General features: G+C 36.0%; 1 protein-coding gene across 1 annotated transcript in view; it reads left to right on the top strand.

Moving 5' to 3' along the window:
* Nucleotides 1-19,313, top strand: part of LOC121319845 (calcium/calmodulin-dependent protein kinase type 1D) — a 104,068-nt gene that overhangs the window by 43,895 nt on the left and 40,860 nt on the right. The window contains exon 3 of the mRNA XM_041257706.1: nt 7,430-7,504. Within this exon, the coding sequence (XP_041113640.1) occupies nt 7,430-7,504 (75 nt within the window). The remainder of the gene's footprint in view (nt 1-7,429; nt 7,505-19,313) is intronic.

Genomic DNA, 19,313 nt, shown 5'->3' with positions numbered 1-19,313 from the left:
AGTTTGTTCTGTGGTGCTTCTTGATTATTGCTCCGGTTGTGTATTTTGGTATTCTATATTTCTTTGATAGTGTTCTGTAGCCATTTCCTTTGCTGTAGTTTGCTACGAATGCTTTTCTCAACGTGAATCCAACTCGTTTGTCTTGACCGTCATCTGTGTTGTCAAAACAAGCCCTAGTACACAGGCTGGAACTAGTATGTTGTCAGCTCCAAATGGGATCTTTCTGGCCCTCCTTACACTTTAAACCCTGTAACATCAAGGTCCCAATTCTGTCTGTTGCTTCAGTAAGTGATCCACAAGCTCATAGAACAGGGTCTAAATTAGCAGGGGACCCATCCCAATTGAATATCCTGCCAGCACACTTTCTTGATAGCTGTTTTGTTCTTCCACATGGCTTGGAAACCAGGGCCATTTCCAATCGGCACTGCTCATATTTACCTTTTTTTTTTAAGCATTCATGCAACTGAATTTTAAAGACACCTAAAATAACGAAGGGTTTGATGGCCAGTCCTGGTTTTAAAATCTAAAATGTGCAAATGACAAAAAAAACAGAAGTAAAGGTAAAGATAACCACGGTATAGTATTCTCAGATTAGAGCCAATTTCCATACACTGCTCCACATGTCTGCAGATCTGTCATTTACAGTACAAATATAAGAATTGGCAATATTTGTCATTAAGGATTGCTTAACAGAAGTCAAAATCATTATTATCGCCTCTGTAATACAGTCAGCAGAAGTGATATATGGTGCCTTACCTGATACAGAAACACCGATCCCTTATTTTAAGTTATTCCAAAACCAATTGAATATATTTTAAAATATATAAAAAAGGGTTGTATTCATAAAATATTTCAATGGCAGTTGCTGAGACTAAATATCTTATTTATTAGGCATATTTTTCCAACATATTAAAACAAATTGCTATATTGGAAACTGAAAAACATTAAAATCAGTGGGAAAATTAAGAAAAATATTGAAAATATGGTGGGTAGAACAGTGTGGAAAAAAAACAGATCCATGGAACTGTAATGTTATTAAAGTTATGGTCACAGGGCTGAATAAAATCTGTACCAGTAACAGATAGTTTCAGGGTAAGGTCAGATTGTACTATACTTTCCCACAAGACAGTGCTGTGCACTGGGTCAGGAACGCAAAGAGGTTTTAATGAGAGAGAACTTCTCAGCAGCCTACATCTCAATCAATGACCAAAGCAAACAAAATGCAATTGAATCTCCTTGTTCTGCAAGATCTGATCATCTATCAAAGAGAAAATGTACAATTGGTGATTCACGGCACACAAACAGCTAAAGATAATTATTGAGGACCAGTGGATAGATCTTCCCTAAGCTACTGTCTGTGCAGCTGTTTCAGGCAGTTACCAATCAATAGAGACATATCAGTAGTGAGGCACCATCGTTAAAAGCATTTTACATATGGCCATTCACAAGCAGCAATTCCCCTTAATAAAAGTGACTTGTGTTGCTATGTAATTGATTCATATAATATTGGTTCAAGCATTGTCTACTTTTAGAGTGAAGTAGAATCAAGAGCCAAACAACAAATCTGAACTGTTTAATCAACCCTAATTTATATGAATATCACTCTGTAATACATTCCTGTAATACTAATAGTTGTTAATAAAGACTAGTTCTTCCATTTGCTGCATTGTCAATGGAAGATGACACCATTTGGCTACAGTTGTTGTCAGTAGATGTCCTGTACAGCAAAGGTGACCAGTTGTTCTGTTCTATTTATCTCCACCAAGAATATTATGCTAGTGTAGATGAACTGCTATTTAAAATTGAAATGGTGGTATTGTTTTATTTACTTTAAAATTGTGTTGTATATTCTGATGTACTTGAATTTTGACATACTCGTAACTGTGATTGGTTGATTTATTTTGCATGATTTACCGCATAATGAAAAGTTGGACTCAGACCATAGGCAAAAGTTCAATTTAATTGTATGTACTGCATCATAAAAAAATATATATTCTTGTTTACACCTAATGTTTTAGTGTACTGCTATCCCTGTTTGTCTTTGTGATGCACTTATTTAACCACAGAAATAAAGTAATTGCGTTGTCACATATTAAGGGCAAGTTATTACTATTCTTTCAGCACATTCTAAATGTAGTATTTATTCACTGACATTGCAGTTAGGCCTTAACAAATGCATTAAAGATGTTTCATTTTAGAGATTTACTGCTCGCCCTTAAAGCATTTCTTAATAGTGCCATTTGCATTTATTACTTTGTTTCTGTGCTATTTCTCTGCAGCATTGTTGTAATTTTTTTTTTTTTAAATGTGCAGAACCTTATTCACTGTCTTGCAGTGCTAATGTAACGGAAACAAATAATTGTATTTGAATGTATGATGATTAGAAATTCATCAGTTTGAAAGGAGAGTAATACCGGAAGGTGTGAAGCTTACAATGTTTTTTATAGTTGTGATTAATGGCTGTCACATTGCCCACTGCTAAACATTGTGAACATGTGTTATTATTTATGAATGACGCATAGATGGTTTATAGTAAACTTGAGTTGCAAAACTGAGAAGCTACAATCAATGCCAGAGCTAAGATTTTCTGGGCCTGGTGCAAGACTATGAAGCCACCCCCCCCAATAAAGAGAGAGAAAGAAATGCGCAGCACAGCTCCAGCACAACCTAAAGAAAACATTTTGAAAATAAATATATAAGCAGCATAAACTTTAATTTTTATTTTGCAACAAACTACATTATAACTTTACTTTAAGATGAATGTGAACAGTATAGCAACAAATTTGAATATATATAAACACATATAAATAGCTTCAAATTAGTCACAAAAACATATTAATCAAAGACATCAATTTGATTTCTAAATTAATGTTATTAAGCACAAAAGTTAGTATGAAAACATTTCTATATATAAAAAAAAAAAAAAAAAAAAAAAAAAAACATGTCTACAATAAAGATACTCTTTGTAAAACTGGGTAAAAAAAAAACAAATTTATTTCACAAGTGCGTTTACACTTACATCTCTGACCTGAGCCACCTTTTTTTTTTTTTAAGCGTTCATACAACTGAATTTTAAAGACACCTAAAATAACAAAGGGTTTGATGGCCAGTCCTGGTTTTAAAATCTAAAATGTGCAAATGACAAAAAAAACAAGTAAAGGTAAAGATAACCACGGTATAGTATTCTCAGATTAGAGCCAATTTCCATACACTGCTCCACATGTCTGCAGATTTGTCATTTATAGTACAAATATAAAAATTGGTCAGGTCAGATTGTACTATACCTTCCCACAGGACAGTGCTGGATTTAGGCTAGTGTAAATAACAGATTCTTCTTATTTGGGCCACTTGTACTGGACTGTAAGTCAACTTTGGATCTGTATGTGCACATAGCACCTCAGCTCAAGTGTATCTCCATGGTGACATCACTGACATGCATTGCGGTTCCCTGATTATTATTAAAGTCCTTTTTTTAATGTATGGTTAACACTGGCCCTTATTTGGCCATAAAAAACAAATACTCTATTACACAAGTTTTTCTCTTTCTTATTAACCGCAACCTGAGGTTGCAGGAGTACGAATTTTTATCTGCATAAATACGTTTCCAATATATGTTACAACTCTGAAGTCCAAATGCATTCATAGTTGAGCAAGAAAGAGAGTCAAGACAGCTTGACGCCAACTCTGTGGAGTAGGTCATTTCCTTTGTGACGGCTCAAACTAGGACAACTGGATTTAGGCTAGTGTAAATGGGGTAACAGTAAGACAATAACTTTGCTACAAATGTACTCGCAAGGTACTCCAGAAATATAGCTGCATTGATTTTCTGTTTGCGTGTTCATTCTTTTCTAAATCAGCACCCCAGTATGGAAGAGATTTTTAGTCTAACCACATCCAGACATCTGTGGAAAAATAGCTTGAAATAAATAGCTTCTCATTATTCTAACACGACCTTCATCCAATAATCAACCTTTAAATGCCTATAACATTGATAAAGATGGGAGATAAGAAAAACAACTTACAGGTGTAACCGTTTTGCAATGGCTACCCTTTGTCAAAGGTTACTGATTAAATTAAATACTGCATTTTCTATTTTTTTTTTTTTATCATGTTCCAGGTAATAGGGTTCTGGTTCAGCAATGTAGTTCACAGCATGTATGATGAATAGAAAGCCTGGGATCTGACCCACGCCAGACCCCACTGGTTGATTCATATCCGATTACCTCTGTACAACAAAAACACATACTGCTAGGTTAAGGTTTATTAATCTCTTTGGTAAACTATACAAACTAATAATATATTGAATCGCACATAATCTCTTTAGTGGCATAGTGACATTTTTTTCTGTATATCCTTATAATAGGATTCTTCCAGTCACTTACACATTTGTATATAATTATGGACTTATTTTAATTATCCAAAAGTGTACTTTTTTTGGGGTGTATTTTATTTTTTTTCATTTTTCCTTTTTTAGCAGACATTGTAATTTTGGCAAATGGAACTGGCCTGTTTTTATTTTAGTAGAGCACTCTAAATGCATGAGCTGGTTTTAATGACCTCTTTATGGCAGGTTTAGCTTCAAGCTGTGCTGCTTAGGTTCAGTTTTCTTAAAGATTATATTCTTATACTGTACATCTCTTAAAATTTGGTATTTTCTATTTCATCCCACCTCCTATTTGGTGGTCTGTAACTCAACTGAAACATGTGAGCCTGTGGCCAATTACCTAAACCAATTACCTTTTTTGTTAGATGCAACATTAGGAGAAATTATCATCAATATTGTGCTAATTTAATTCAAATAAATAAAGCTCCATATTAACTCTGATAATCACATAACCAAATTTTCCTCTATGTAGCCCTTCAGCAATACAGCTAATCGAGTTGGGCTCTGTTTCAGCTGCTCCTCTGTCCGTTAAAAAAAAAAAAGATCATAAAAAAACTTGCAATTTTTTAAGTAAGCAGTAAACACTAAAATCAAGTGAACAGGTCTCAAAATAAACCTGCTGTGAACTCTGATTAGTTACTAATATATAATATATATATATATATATATATATATATATATATATATATATATATATATATATATATATATATATATATATATGTGTGTAAAGGAAAGTTGGAACAATTATAGAATTTAAATTTCAAAAAAACAAACGTGTACTGTAAGTTGAGGTGTTACCTGTTTAATGAGCACAAAAATACTGCACTTTTTGTTTGGCTTTTTATGGTTCTTTAAGAACTGTCGTTCAAGGTTCGATATTTGCAGTATCTGCAGTTGCAAAGTTCTATAGATCCCACTCTACTGCCAGTCTCACAGACCCTCTCACTCTCCCCTGTACGTACACTGCATGCTGGTAATCCCGTTTTCCAAAGTGCATGACTTTATAGGATTTTAGAGGAAACTCAGGCCAGGAATTACACAAATGTGATTGAAATGATAATTACATTCAATGACTCAATCTGAGTGTTTTCAATCAGCCACCGCTTTTGATATCCAGGGCTAGTAGATAATTATTTTTCTTACAACTTTGATGTTCAAGATATTGATAGTTTTATATTTTAAGTTTTGTTCGTGGATATATTGTCAATGTACTTCTGTAAATGATAATAATATTAAAAAAAAAAAAAACACACACACAAACACACACTATATACACACACATGCTCACCATATATTAGCTTTAACAGTTCTTAAAGACCTGTAGTGATGCATAATGCATGCTTTCCCCTTTAGTTTCCTCATTAAAATTGAAGCCAGTAGATAAAAAAATATAGTTATTGGTGAAAGTTACTAATATGCTCCCCAAACATTGTATTACAACGAAAGGCAAAACATATATTCTGAGCGGAAACCTGACATTTTCACTTGGTTAAAAACAGAACAACATTAATTAGCCACATAATACAGTGTAATAAGGTGGCATCATCGTAACAGTGTAGAAAAAGTCAGGGATGCATTTTTCACAGCTGACAGCTTTTCCCTGTCTGAGAGGACCTTGATCACGGAGATAAACCGAAATAATAAAATGTTATTCTAATCCTATCAAAGCCAATGCAAAGCTCATGCATTTTACAGTGCAGCCCTTTAAAGTAACAAATAGGTTACACTACAGCCTGGGCATGACTCCCATTGTGACCATAATTCCATTCCACTACTTCCTACATTCTCTGCATAAGGCGAAACTCAAATTGCATGGTCTCTTTGACTCCCGACTACATCATTATAATCAGGGTATTGTATTTGACTTTTAACTTAAATAGAATATCAGCACAAGCAAAACCTTTCCAGAAGTGACTTGTCAACAGCTCACTTTAGTTCAGCTTCAGTTACAGTTTAAAATAAACACCGTTTTCTGAATCAAGAGTAAAACCTAGATCGATATTACACAAGGAGCTAATTGCAACCAATCATAAACCAGCCTTCAGCCATTCAACTGTACTTAAATGGGCTGTTCTTTATTATTAGGTACATACACCTCTGCTACAGTATGTAGGAAGAGATTTACTGCACTATAGTTACCTCTTGTCAGAAGGGTCTGGACTGTAGACTACATTGCAGTGTTGAAGAGGCCATGTGTTGGTTTTCATTTGAACCCAGTGCAGCCTTCTGTCTTCATAAACTGCAGACAAGTCTGCAACCTAGATCATACATATACTGTTAATATGTTATTATTGCTCTGGAACAGCCTAGAGAAGATCCTGGGCTGAATTACATTAGCTGCCGGCAGGAGGAATATGCTACAACTGTCATTCACTGTTTATGCTTCTACTCTTTACTCACACATGTGCACAAATACATATCCAAGTACATATCTTCAGGACATGCACACAGCCTTAAATTGAATATGCATAATGATAACTAACATCCAAATAAGTTTGCTTTTTGTGATCTTAACGATTGGGGGAAATAGACTAATGGATGGTTTCACAGGACCCAGATTAGAACTGATCTTGGACCCCTTTATCTAAGGTAACATCCAAGATCAGTGCTAAACAGACTTTGTAAAATATGCTCTATGACAATGGAGAATTATTCTGCATTTTTGATTAAATGAGAAAATATAATAATGCAGTAAGAAAAGTATTTGAAAGTATTTGTGTGTGTGTGTGTGTGTGTGTGTATCGTCCTTACTTACATAGATCACTTTCACTGTGCCTTGAGAAACAACATTTTCTTGGGACAGTCAACTAATGTAACTACAGGACATTACCTGTCAGTGCTTCTTCCTGATAAGCATCAGCCATGCTATATATAGATTTATATCCTACAGTTTATAGATAGATTCTGGGAGGGTTGTACCATATGGTTGCCATATAAATAAAAGGTTAAGCATAAGTTGTATATATAGTTTTCATATAGTTTTATGCAGAATTTAAAATAAGTTCTCAAGTTCTCGAATTCTTGTCTTTTTTTCTATTTCAGAATCAAGCATGAAAATATTGTTGCTTTAGAAGATATTTACGAGAGCCCAAATCACCTGTACCTCATCATGCAGCTGTAAGTACACAGGTTACATGGGACGTTTTGTTGCTGTTCCTTTTATTATTTCCTATTCCACTGTTATTCTTTAATCTCCACCAAGGCATTCCATGCAATTTGTTGTATTTCCCTGCATTTAATGACATTGGTATAAAGCATGTTTTAAATTGCAAGGGCCTTATGATGGAGTTAGATCATCTCTTCTCCATATGGAACTGTTTGCACATAATCATAGATTGAGCATTTTTAAAATCTTTGAGCAATGTGCCTTTTAAAATAAACTTGTTTGAGTTGCTCTATTGAATGATCTGGTTATTACTCTTCCATAATCTTTATTTTCTGTATCATCTTCATCCCCCTGCCAGAATCAACTGCACTGCAAAAACAAAACAAACAAAAAAAAAAGATAGTCTCATGGTCTATCTGTATTCTGGTTGGAAATGGTGTGATCTCTCAGAGAAAGTCTGTGAAAAATGAGCTTTTAACAGTGGGGTTAAATAATTCATAAGCAGAGAGTACTGCTTCTGTAGAAAAGGGTATTAGAAGAGGAGGTATAGCCAAGGAGGTCTGATGACTTTCCAACTGAGAGATAAGCATGCTATATACAGCCCCCCCCCCCCCCCCCCCCCCCCCCCTTAAAGGAATTAGATTAAGCCCTTTAGTTTGACTATTTGCAATTCCTTAAGCGAATTACAAACCAAGAAAACACAAAATCTTTGCTTGAAAACTAAAAGATATTAATTAAGTCTTCATGGACAACACACAGTGCAAATAAGTAGCAGATTTAAGCAACTTTTACACAATAAAACAACTGATGTAGCGTGAAAACTCTCCGTCTGGCACAGTTTTACCGATTCTAAAAGCTCCTCATCACCACAGATCTCTTATTAGAGACAATTTCTTCATTTTAAAAAGAATGCAATTGAAATGAAATATGCAGCTCGGGATATTTTAGCAAAATCGTAATTGTTTTGAGCTGTCTGGCCACCCTAGAGAAGAAAAGGTTAACTACACAGTGTTGAGTCAGCAATGGGGTCCAGCTTTACCCGCAGTTCTTCATTCTTATAAAGAAAAATAAAGAAAGGAAAGAATAGAAAAAAAGAGAAGCATTTTTAAAAAAGGAAATCCTTCTAGTGTATGTTCATTCGGAGGTCTTTTGTTGTGTCAATGTAAAAGCAATGTTCAGATTAAAGATCACAGGAATAGCTGCCGCAGTGATCACAGTTCTACATTCTACTCCTACACAATGTCTTAAATCATGTAACTGACTCCCTCCTTTCTCACACTGCAGTGCCTCGGTGCCAAATACATTAGGCACTGTAATAGTGACTGGACAAGAATACTTAATCACTTACTGTCAGAAATTGTAGTTGTGTATCCTGCAGAGTCAGAAGAATTCCTTTAAGAAGTAGAAAAGCATATATTTATTTTAATACTGCAATCACAGAATCAGTGTTGAATGGTGCTACACCTAGATATTTTGAATGTAAAATACAATGTTGCAGCATTTTTGGAACCATCTTTGATGCTAGGTTTTAATTTTACTATACGTTGACATATTGCATTGATACTCAATACCCAGCTCAGGAACCCTATAGCTCTATATCAATTACAGGTAGACACTTTGTTGGCCCAGCTGGGGCTGCATTAATTAAGACTGGTTGAGGTGCAATGTTTTGCAGATATCAATGTTTTACATGTATGGTGTAAAGGTTCAATGGTATACTGCTAACTAAATGTATGATGTGGACATAAATAATATTGATTCATTACTATGAAGCACTCAGTAGTAAGATAGAAGTACTAAAAATAACTAATTGCAGTTTATGAGGCATGTTTTCTGTTAAATTCATGGATTTAGACAAACACAGACACAACTACATGCACAATCCTTACCATCTAGCTGTATTCTTACTCTATATAATTAATAAAAACATAATCTCTGGCTCCTGATAACACATCAATTTGATAATGTGTTACCTGCATGGGTTTAAAAAGATGTTTTTGTTTTTGTTTTGTTTTAATGTGTTTGGAACATTAAAACAAATGAAATATGAGATTTTCTGTGCTCTGTTTCTGAGCATCTTCATTCCGAATACAAGAAGTCTCAATCACTATAATAACATAAATGTGCCTATTGGAAAAGGCATGCATTGAATCCAAAAGGCAGTGCTAGTAAATTTGCATTCGTCAGACCATTACCCATTTTGAAAGTGCTTTTGAAATGCTAATCCATCACTGGGAGTGGAATGTTTTTTTATGAACCAATTTTGTGTTCCACAGCTCTTATATTTATAGTGCAGGTGTGAAATGCAATGATCAACAGCCTTACTGTAAAGGCCAACTGTCTTTCATAGGTGGAGTTATTAAAAAAGATAGATTGTATTAAGTCAGACATAGGCCAGAACATTTTTTCTGTATTATAGAGTTATGTATTGCATATGAAGTTAACTTCATGGCTACAGAAATGGGTTTAAAAGGCAGCCTCTGTTTTTTTTCTTGTTTATAAAAAAACCCTGCTTTAAAATCCAGTCCCTGTTGTCTAGAAAGCCTAGTGTGGGGCCTATATTTCTCACAGATGATAATAATATACTCTCAACTCTCTAAATGTGACTTGATTCAATGAGGAGAGTTTTTATTTACCTCATATCCCCAGAATTATTGTTTTTGTTGTTCATTATCCACATCTAGCCTGTAATTAAGGTTCATTCATAAAAGTGGGACTGGCATGAAGCTGTGGAGATTGGCCCGAAAAGGAATTGCTATGAATTGATGCTTGATTGAAAGTAAATGTATTCACTCATATGCTACCAAGTTTTCATTAATTTGTACGCAGCGGGCTAAGAATGACAGGCATATACTTTTTCACCAGAGGTAGCACAGATACAATAGAAAAAAATCTTTAGTGGCCTTGGGTGCCCAGTTTACTCGAGCAAAGATCAGTATATGGCTGTCTAGCTACATTAGAAGTTCATACGGATTTGGCAGGTTTTTTCAGCAGCTTGCAAATACACAAAATCTCAGAATAGGAATTTCTGAAAGTGTAATTAAAATCAAATAAGAGTGTGGGGGTCAGCCAAAAGGCCAACTTTCTGAGTCTGTTTTATAAGCATTTGTATGGATTTTGACATGAAGATAATTACAATGACTTGTATTCAGATCTTTCACATTGCTGCCCCTTATTTGAAGTAAATGGTATGGGTGCCCATACAGCAGGGTATAAAATGGTGTTTTGATTAAACCACCCCTTAAGCCATTTACATTAGCATTATTGTTTGCAATCTTTCACACAATTACTCATATATTGTGTTTTGATTTATTACGAATTCAATGACACACGGCTGCTTTCAGACGACTCTATATGGATGTATATGCTTTAAAAATCATCTCACTTGGATGGATATGACTGAAACATTACCAGCATGCCAATTATGAATAACAACATCTGTGCATATCATTTTAAGACATTTATGACTTTGTTTTAAAAGGATTTTAAGAGCTGGACTGAATCTTGATGCATTTTCTCGATCATTTACTCTTAGTCAGAATAAACAAAGACGAATCACTTTACTCGTTTTAGTTTAGTACCCTTGGTATAACAATATGGTTATCTGCTGCCAAAAATTCACCTCAAGCAATCTACACCACCCTTTTTTATCCTACATCAGCAAGGAAGCCTTATTCTACATATATGAGTACTTCCCAAATAGGGACTGATGCTCTTAACCCTGCTGTAAATAATATCCTAGCCTCTCAGAAGAATTACCAGCAAAAATAACCACAATAGAAATTAAACCTTTACTCTCTATCAAAAATGTCCATCTTTCAGCAATTTCATAGACTTATCAGCATGCATAGATAATGCAAGTCACTCTTGGTGTATTGTATCTATTCAGGATTGTTTTTAACAGGATTCTCAAATGCACAACTAACACAACAAAGCCCAATCAGCAACTCTCAATGGAGCACCAACTACTACCTGAACTCCACCGTGCAGATTTGCTTGGTTTACATGCAGAAAATGTCAAGCATGCTATTTTGGTAGTACCTTTTGGGCAATTTGGGCTCATAATGTATGCAGTTTTCTTTTAGGTTGAGAAATTGTCCTTCAAAATTCAGATGACCTAATTAATATTAAAATATGGGAGGGTACAGTAAATATTTCTGTGTCTGTTCCAATTTGGCCTTGCATGATTTCTGATATTGCTCAGCTTCCTTAAACTGGGTTAATGAAAAAAAAAGTTTATAAGTTAATATGGGTTTATAGCTTGCTATGTACATTTTAAAACAAAAACCCAGACAGAGCATTACACAAATATACTTAAGGCAGATAAACCACTGACAAAGTGCTCTGTATATTGTACTTTGCACAATCCATGCATTGTTTGCTAAACAGTTTCTTTCCATATGTATTTTTTATTAAATCTTTAAAATCTGTTCAACCTTTAAAATCCATTAAAACACCATCATGTGACAGATTATAGTTTGCACTGCAGTCTTTAGCAATGATCTTTATTGAGAGCAACGGTACACATACTTTAATTATTCATAGCAACGATACTCATAGCAACAACTCTAACCTAGACTAATGTGCTCACCTTTTATAGCACAAGGGGGAAAAAATGGCTCAGCTTTCTGAAGATGGGCTTCAACAAATTCTAAATGTAAAAATATGCTAAAAACACAAATGCTGCAACAAAAACATCTACTGCCATCTTTTAGCAATATCTTCCCTCCAAAAACACAGACTTAGAAAGAAGTCTTAGAGAAATACAAGACTCAAGACCTGAAGCAGATGAAGCTGTCTTTCAAGGTTTAATAAAATGGACTGGATATTTTGTGCAGAACTATTGTTCCCTCATGTTGATGTAGTGTTGTCCGGGGGACAATGTTGCCGTAAACCTTCGGATCGTGGCATATAATCCTGTCATACCCCCTCTGGGGACAGTAGTTAGCCACTAAAATATATGCCTCAACTCCAATCCATATTTGTGTAATATACATAATACAGAATGGTAGCTTCTGTAATTTTGGTCCTAATGGTATTCTACAAAAGGAGCTAAAATCCTGCCCTTTAGATTAATGATATACAAAATATGCAGTGAAAATCTTTAGTAGAATACATTTTCATAATAATGGTAGTAAATCTACAATAGGTTACCCTACTCGCCCACACTACTACTACTACTACTACTACTACTGCTACTACTACTACTAATAATAATAATAATAATAGTAATAAATATCTGAATTCTGCAGGGCCAGTGCAAGGCTCTTGTTATATTTTTTTGTTACTGGGGCTCCACTGTACTGGGCATTTTTAACTTTCTGGAACTTTGTTCTGTAAGTCTTGCAGCAAGCTGATATTAAGCCTCACATTAGTCTCTGAAAAAATTTGTGAGATCAATCTGTTTTTGTTTTACAAAACGTATTATTGCTTGTCTTGTGAAACAAATCTTGGCCTGTGAATTAGGTTAACATATTCTCTTTAAATCTATATCTAGCCTAGTGCTTAGTAGTAGCTGCAGTATTTTTTATAGTCTGGCTTATAAAACAACTAATAAAGCTCTATTATTTTTGGAGTTACCTGCAAATGGCAATAATTTGAAACGTTTAATACATGGTATCTCATTAAAAAAAAAAAAAAATACTGAATGAAGAGGTCTCTAAACCTCAGTCCCCTTATATGCTTATGTATTCTTTCATGGGAAAAGAAACTTGCCCAGGGCTACTTTCAGCAGATCTCAGTCTTAATAAAGAACTGAATTTTAAATTGCAGCTTGGCTAAGGGCTTCTTCTTCTAATAATAATAATAATAATAATAATAATAATAATATGTGTTACATTACAGCATGTTAATATCTGAGCAAGTGCGTACATACTTTAGCTTCCAATTTGTTTATAAGCCTAGAGTTTCAAAGCCTGTCAGGCTAATTGATCAGATAACATTGCTTGCCGCTCATCCTTTGTCTGGAATGAAAGAGCTGCCAGTTGTATTTACTGTACATTACGGTCAATTTAGAATGTCGTAGATAATGCATTGCCCCCTGTGGTAATCCCTCCACCGCTTACGTGGTCCACTCAGCATCGACGCCCTAGCCCACGAGTGGCCCAGGACGCTCCATTATGCGTTCCCGCCAGTCCTGTTGCTCCCGGCTTTCTTGGTCCAGTTAGAGAAATTGGCCCCTCGGTGGCCCAGGAGAATGTGGTTCTCGACCCTATGCCAGCTCATACAAGGCCAGCCCTGGGAGATCCCACTTCGTCTGGATCTCTTCGGTCAGAGGAGAGGCACTCTCTGGCATCCAGAACAGGGCATGTCTGGCCCCTGAACAGGACTGCTGGACAGCCCTAGAGCAATCAGATGCAGTCATGGGTACTCTTCAGAGCGCTAGGGCAAACTACACTAGGTCGCTGTACACCTATAAGTGGAAGTATTTCCAGAATTGGTGTCTGACTAGAAGTAATGACCCAGTTTCTTTCCCCATGCCGGTTGTCTTGCAGTTTCTGCAAGAGCTGCTTGATGCTGGTAGGTCACCTTCCACATTGAAGGTGTATTTAGTGGCTATCTCTGAGTGCCATGCCATGTAGACTTGGAATCTCTCTGTGCTTATTTCTTGGCTACCCTGTTTCTCAAAGGCGCTCGTGGTTCCGCCCTCACAGGAGGACCGTTCTACAAGAAAGGAGCCTTGATATTGCCCTGTATGCGTATTTGGGACGATGGCAGCACAGTGACACTGCGTTCAAACCCTGTTTTCCTCCCCAGTGTGATTCCAGCCTTCCATATGAATCAATCTGTGGAACTGGAGTCTTTCCATCCACCTCCATTTGCTTTGGAGGAGGATAGGAGATTAAATGTCCTCTGCCCGGTGCGGGCATTGAGGTGTTACATGGATAAGACAAGAGCTCTGCATCATACTGACCAGCTCTTTGTCTGTCATGACAGCCCCTCTCAAAGCAGCATCTGTCGCATTGGATTGCGGGAGCAGTCTCTGCAGCGTCTCGAGCAGTCTCTGCTGGCTTACCCCCACCTGGGAGAGTAGCTGTGCACTCTACTAGAGGGTTGGCTACATCTTGGGCCCTCTTCAGAGGGGCCTCACTGTCCGATATATTTACGACGGCAACTGGGCTACGCCACATACATTCTCCAGGTTCTACCGCTTGAATGTGGCAGATCCTAATTTGCCTTCAGTAGGCAAGAGGGTCCTTGAGGTTGCACGCTCGCACGGGTAACCATTGGTTATATGGTTCTGATAAGCCTCTTGTATGCTGCCGTTCCTTCTCCCTCACTCTGGTATACATTTCCCATACGTAATGTTGTTGGTGGTTGTCTTCAAATTGAAAGGGAACTTTAGGTTACTTACCGTAACCCTGGTTACCTGAAAGAAAATATGACCACCAACTGCAAAGTTGCATTGGTTGCCCTTACAGGTTCAATGCAAAAGGAGAAATGGCTTCCGAGGGCGAGACTGAGGGCGTCATCCCAAGAAGGGGCCTATCAGCAGCTGTGATATAGAATGCTCAGAAAATACCTACCAATAGGCAGGCATATCCCATACGTAATGTTGCTGGTGGTCGTCTTCTCTTTTAGGGAACCAGGGTTACAGTAAGTAACCTAATGATTTGTTGTGTGTTAACATCAACCTGTAGACAGCTGCCAGTTTATTTTAGTGTATTTGAATACAATTTTTACACACTGTGAGTGTTGAAATAAGTTTTGAGAATATTTAATTTAATATCACATTTAAAATTACATGAATAAAGTCCTTTTTTTCCCCAACCATTAAGCAATTTTGGGACAGTTCAAACTTGGTAAAGGACAGCCAGGCACATATGTTGCAAGAGCCATTAGTGCATTAAAAAATGTAAAAGGGTCCTGTACATGCAATTATCATAATTCATTCATATTTATTTACCTTTAAATAAACATGGAATTGAAGAAGATTTATAATTCCACTGCTGTGGAGTAAAGTTGATTCTTTGAAAAAAAATATAGATCAGCTTTGCACTGCCTCAAATAACTTAGATCTGGACAAGTTTGAAAATCTGATGAGGCTCCGAGATCAGGCACCCAGTGCTCGGAAGAAACTGTTGTTGTAAACTTCTCCTAGTCGGCATGCCTCAGTTGAAAAGTGAATAAATAACTGCTGTGGGAGCTCAGTCTGACAATCCTTGTTTAAACACAACTTATACATCTGTCATTACAAAACAAAACACACACATTTTCATGCTGCCTAGAAGATTTGGTGTCAGCTCCAGCTTCTAAGGATTGTAGTGCTTAGGCACAGCTCTGGGACTCAAGGCAGACTTCACGGAAGGGGACTGCCACACTCTCAAAGGCATATGTTGTATAGAGAATACTGCTTTAGGCATCTCATTCTAAGTGACTGATTTTTTTATTTATTTTTTCTTTTTGCAAGCTGTTAGTGGCTCAAAGGTTAGGATTTGGGGTGAAATTGTGAAGTGAAGGTAAAGTATATGTGGAGATGGTCCTAGAAGCAAGAACAATCCTGCACTATTTGGCTCAGAACAAATAGACAAATTACAGAAGATATGAGCAGACAATAGATTCTAAAAGAGGGGATAAAGATGACTTCGTATTGTTGTGATACCCGCGAAAAGAGCATTATTATCTCAGCAGGGATCTTTTAGCTTTTAGATTAAAAAGAGGATTGTATAGCATTTGCTTTTGCTGCTTTTGTAGTTTATTAGATTCAGAAATTAGTTCCAGCTGCTAACTGACTTATACTGTTGGGATGCTCATGTATAGAGTGGCACATTTTCATTGATTACCCAGGATTAAAGCAACGTGGTTCTTTTGTGCAGTATGTTGTTCTTCTAAACCAGTAGTTTTCAACTTTTTTCAATGTATGGACCACCTTGGTGTTTGTATTTTTCCCCACACATCAATTGCCCTGCATTTTTTCACAACAGCATTTTGACACCAATTTGAATGTGTATATGTAGAAGTACATGCAGAAAGTAAAGTATTTATATAACGTACCTAACTTAATGAGATTCCTGGGCATGCATCTTCTATAGCGGCTCATCAAGGAATGTTGTCATTTTACGCATTGAAAGTTGCTGATGGTAAAGTTCCTGTTTCTTTTATTTAAAAAAAAAAGTATTTTTCCCATTCTGAATGCTTTGTAGATGAATGGCATTTCAATTTTGCAGGATTAAGAGTTTTGTTTGACAAATAATGCACTGGGGCTTGGGTGATCCTGGGATGTAAATGTAAATACCAGTGCTGATCCTGCAGCCGTTACGTCATGCAGCAAATTAAATCAATTTCTAACACAACTTATAACACTCACTGAGCCTCCAAGTTCGCTTGGTGTGCATAAATAAAACACACCGGAATACAAAGACGAGGTGGGTGGGAAGCAATTTGAAACATTAAAAAATGATTGGAGAGTGTACAGGATGTTACTTACCACATCTGGTGGGCTGTGATGTGTAAATTAAACAGGATTGGTGGCGCACATTCGATAGGATTTATAGCATTTTGATTAAATATGACGGCGTCAAAACAGACTGTATACATTATTTCCAGTGGTGTTAAGAGAATTTCCTTTTTGCATAGTCTTATGATTACATCTGGCTGAATAAACCAATATGATAGCATGGAGCTGAAACCAATCATTCACACTATGGTACAGTTCACAAGTCAAGCAACAAATACAGCCTCTCTATTTCACATTAACTTCTGTTACTAGATGCAGCTAACCTCTCCAAAATCATATACTGTGGAAATAATAGGCCTGGCAACACAGTAATATGTACATATAGTTGAAAATGAAAATGACTAAAACTGGTTTTAATGTGTTTTTTTTTTATTATTTTATTTTTTTTAATCAGATTTAGTTTGTTTGTTTTTTTTGTTTGTTTTTTTTCCTGAATAGTGAACACAAGCAGTAGAATGAGCATGGATTACAAAAAATGAATGCTTTTTTTAAAAAAAATACTGCTTACAAAAAATAAGTTTGTAATTTTGACATAGTTCAATATTCACATAGTTCTGCATGCTACCAGATTTGTTTAAAATGATACCCGTATTTGTAAATTTTAAACAGTTTTTATGCAAAATGGCCCATCTGTTTTCTTTCTACACTGCATTTGTTGGAAGAAATGCGCGACTTTTGTTGAGAATTGCTTTCTGAAGTAGAACACTAGTGTTATTTTCAAAAGCATAACCTGTTTTTGGACTCGTTTTTGCCACTTGTTGGTCTGGATTTTGAAATAATTTTACATGGCATTTTTAGTTTCAATTTATTTTGATTAGTTTAACAGCAGTTTTCCATTAACAATAATTTTCCGAGTCAGCAAATCGAGTCTTGTTTGTTTGTTTTTTAGTTTTTTTTTTAAATAACTCACTTAAATTTTTTTGTAACTTGAAGTCCTATTCGTTCATTTTAAAATACAGAATAACATAACCTTGTCTAGGGGCTGCATTATTTACTAATAAGGGTGTAGTTTTACTGAAATCTGTTATAAAAGCAGGCACATCCATCACATTGGTAGGTGTATATAATATATATATATATATATATATATATATATATATATATATATATATATATATATATATCAGTTAACATCAGTAAGTACTTAAGCCTAGTAATTAGTAAATATGATTTCTTTCTGTTTTCACAGGTATATTATGGGCCAGATGGGGGTACATGGTATACTAGATTTTTTGGAAAGTGGTACGGGGCCTAAAAATTTTGAAAACCACTGCTCTAAACCAACCTAGTTATGAGCCGGTATTCGTACGACGACTCCTGCTGCTTCATACGGCTTTGTTCCTGCAGCGCGGTCCCTCTCCTCCTGAGTACATGCAGCTCCCCTCTGTAGCATGGCGTTGCAGTCGCCAGCGCCATCTCCACTGGATGTTTTTAAACTGAAAGACACTCGGTCAAGACCCCCCCACCGTCTGATTGAGGACCACCATAGCCAATCACTTGCTGCCCTTCCCCTCAGCCAGGTCTAGCAGGCAGTCTGTCTCAATTTCGCAACTGGCTGTAAACAATAATTTAATCACAGAAAGATACGCGATAAACCCATTTCCACATACAAATTACACCAACATTAATTCCCCATTGTGCAGGGCAATCGTCCTGCCACAGGCGGCTTTGAAGGCGATGCTTGATACTGCATCAAAGAGAGCTGTAATATTAATTTATAAACACTACCATAATAAAAGAAAACAGATACAGGGGAAAGATGCAGATTACATACATATCTTATAATTATATATAATGTGGTTAACCCTTTAAGAACCAAGTGTTTTTCAGTGGAATGTTCCCCCAGGACATTATATTTATTTTTTAAATTCACAAAAGAAAATATTTTGTACAGGAGCATCTTGGAATTGTTGTGCTTTTTTCAGAAAACTCTGAGGAGCACCATAAAGTACTTCACATACAGCACTATTCACTTTTTGCTTTTATATTATATATTGGAGAATATTTGAATTGGGGAAAAAAGCTTACACTAACTTACAATGCTCATCGTTTTGGAGCTATTAATTCCTTATGTTGCTTATAGTTTTAAAAACAACCTCATGGTATTAATTTCTGCAGCCTTTAATTGGCTTTTGCTAACCTTGTTGTAGCATTGGGCCCATACATCAATGCGCTGTTAATTAATGCTTTTGCATGCCAAATTCTGGGATGGGGCATCTTGCTTATTGGTTACATGATGTTTATCTGGTTTGTTTTGAAATTTCTTGGAAGAAGCAGTCATTTTGAGTTAGAGAAGATATACAGCTAAGCAAATAAAACCTTCAAAAAGTCTAATATATAATATATATAATTAGGGCTTGAGA

This window comes from Polyodon spathula, chromosome 8 (assembly GCF_017654505.1).
Source record: "Polyodon spathula isolate WHYD16114869_AA chromosome 8, ASM1765450v1, whole genome shotgun sequence".
In the NCBI taxonomy this organism is placed as follows: domain Eukaryota; kingdom Metazoa; phylum Chordata; class Actinopteri; order Acipenseriformes; family Polyodontidae; genus Polyodon; species Polyodon spathula.
Note: the sequence above shows the minus strand (reverse complement) of the source record. Positions and strands in the feature narration are given on the sequence as shown.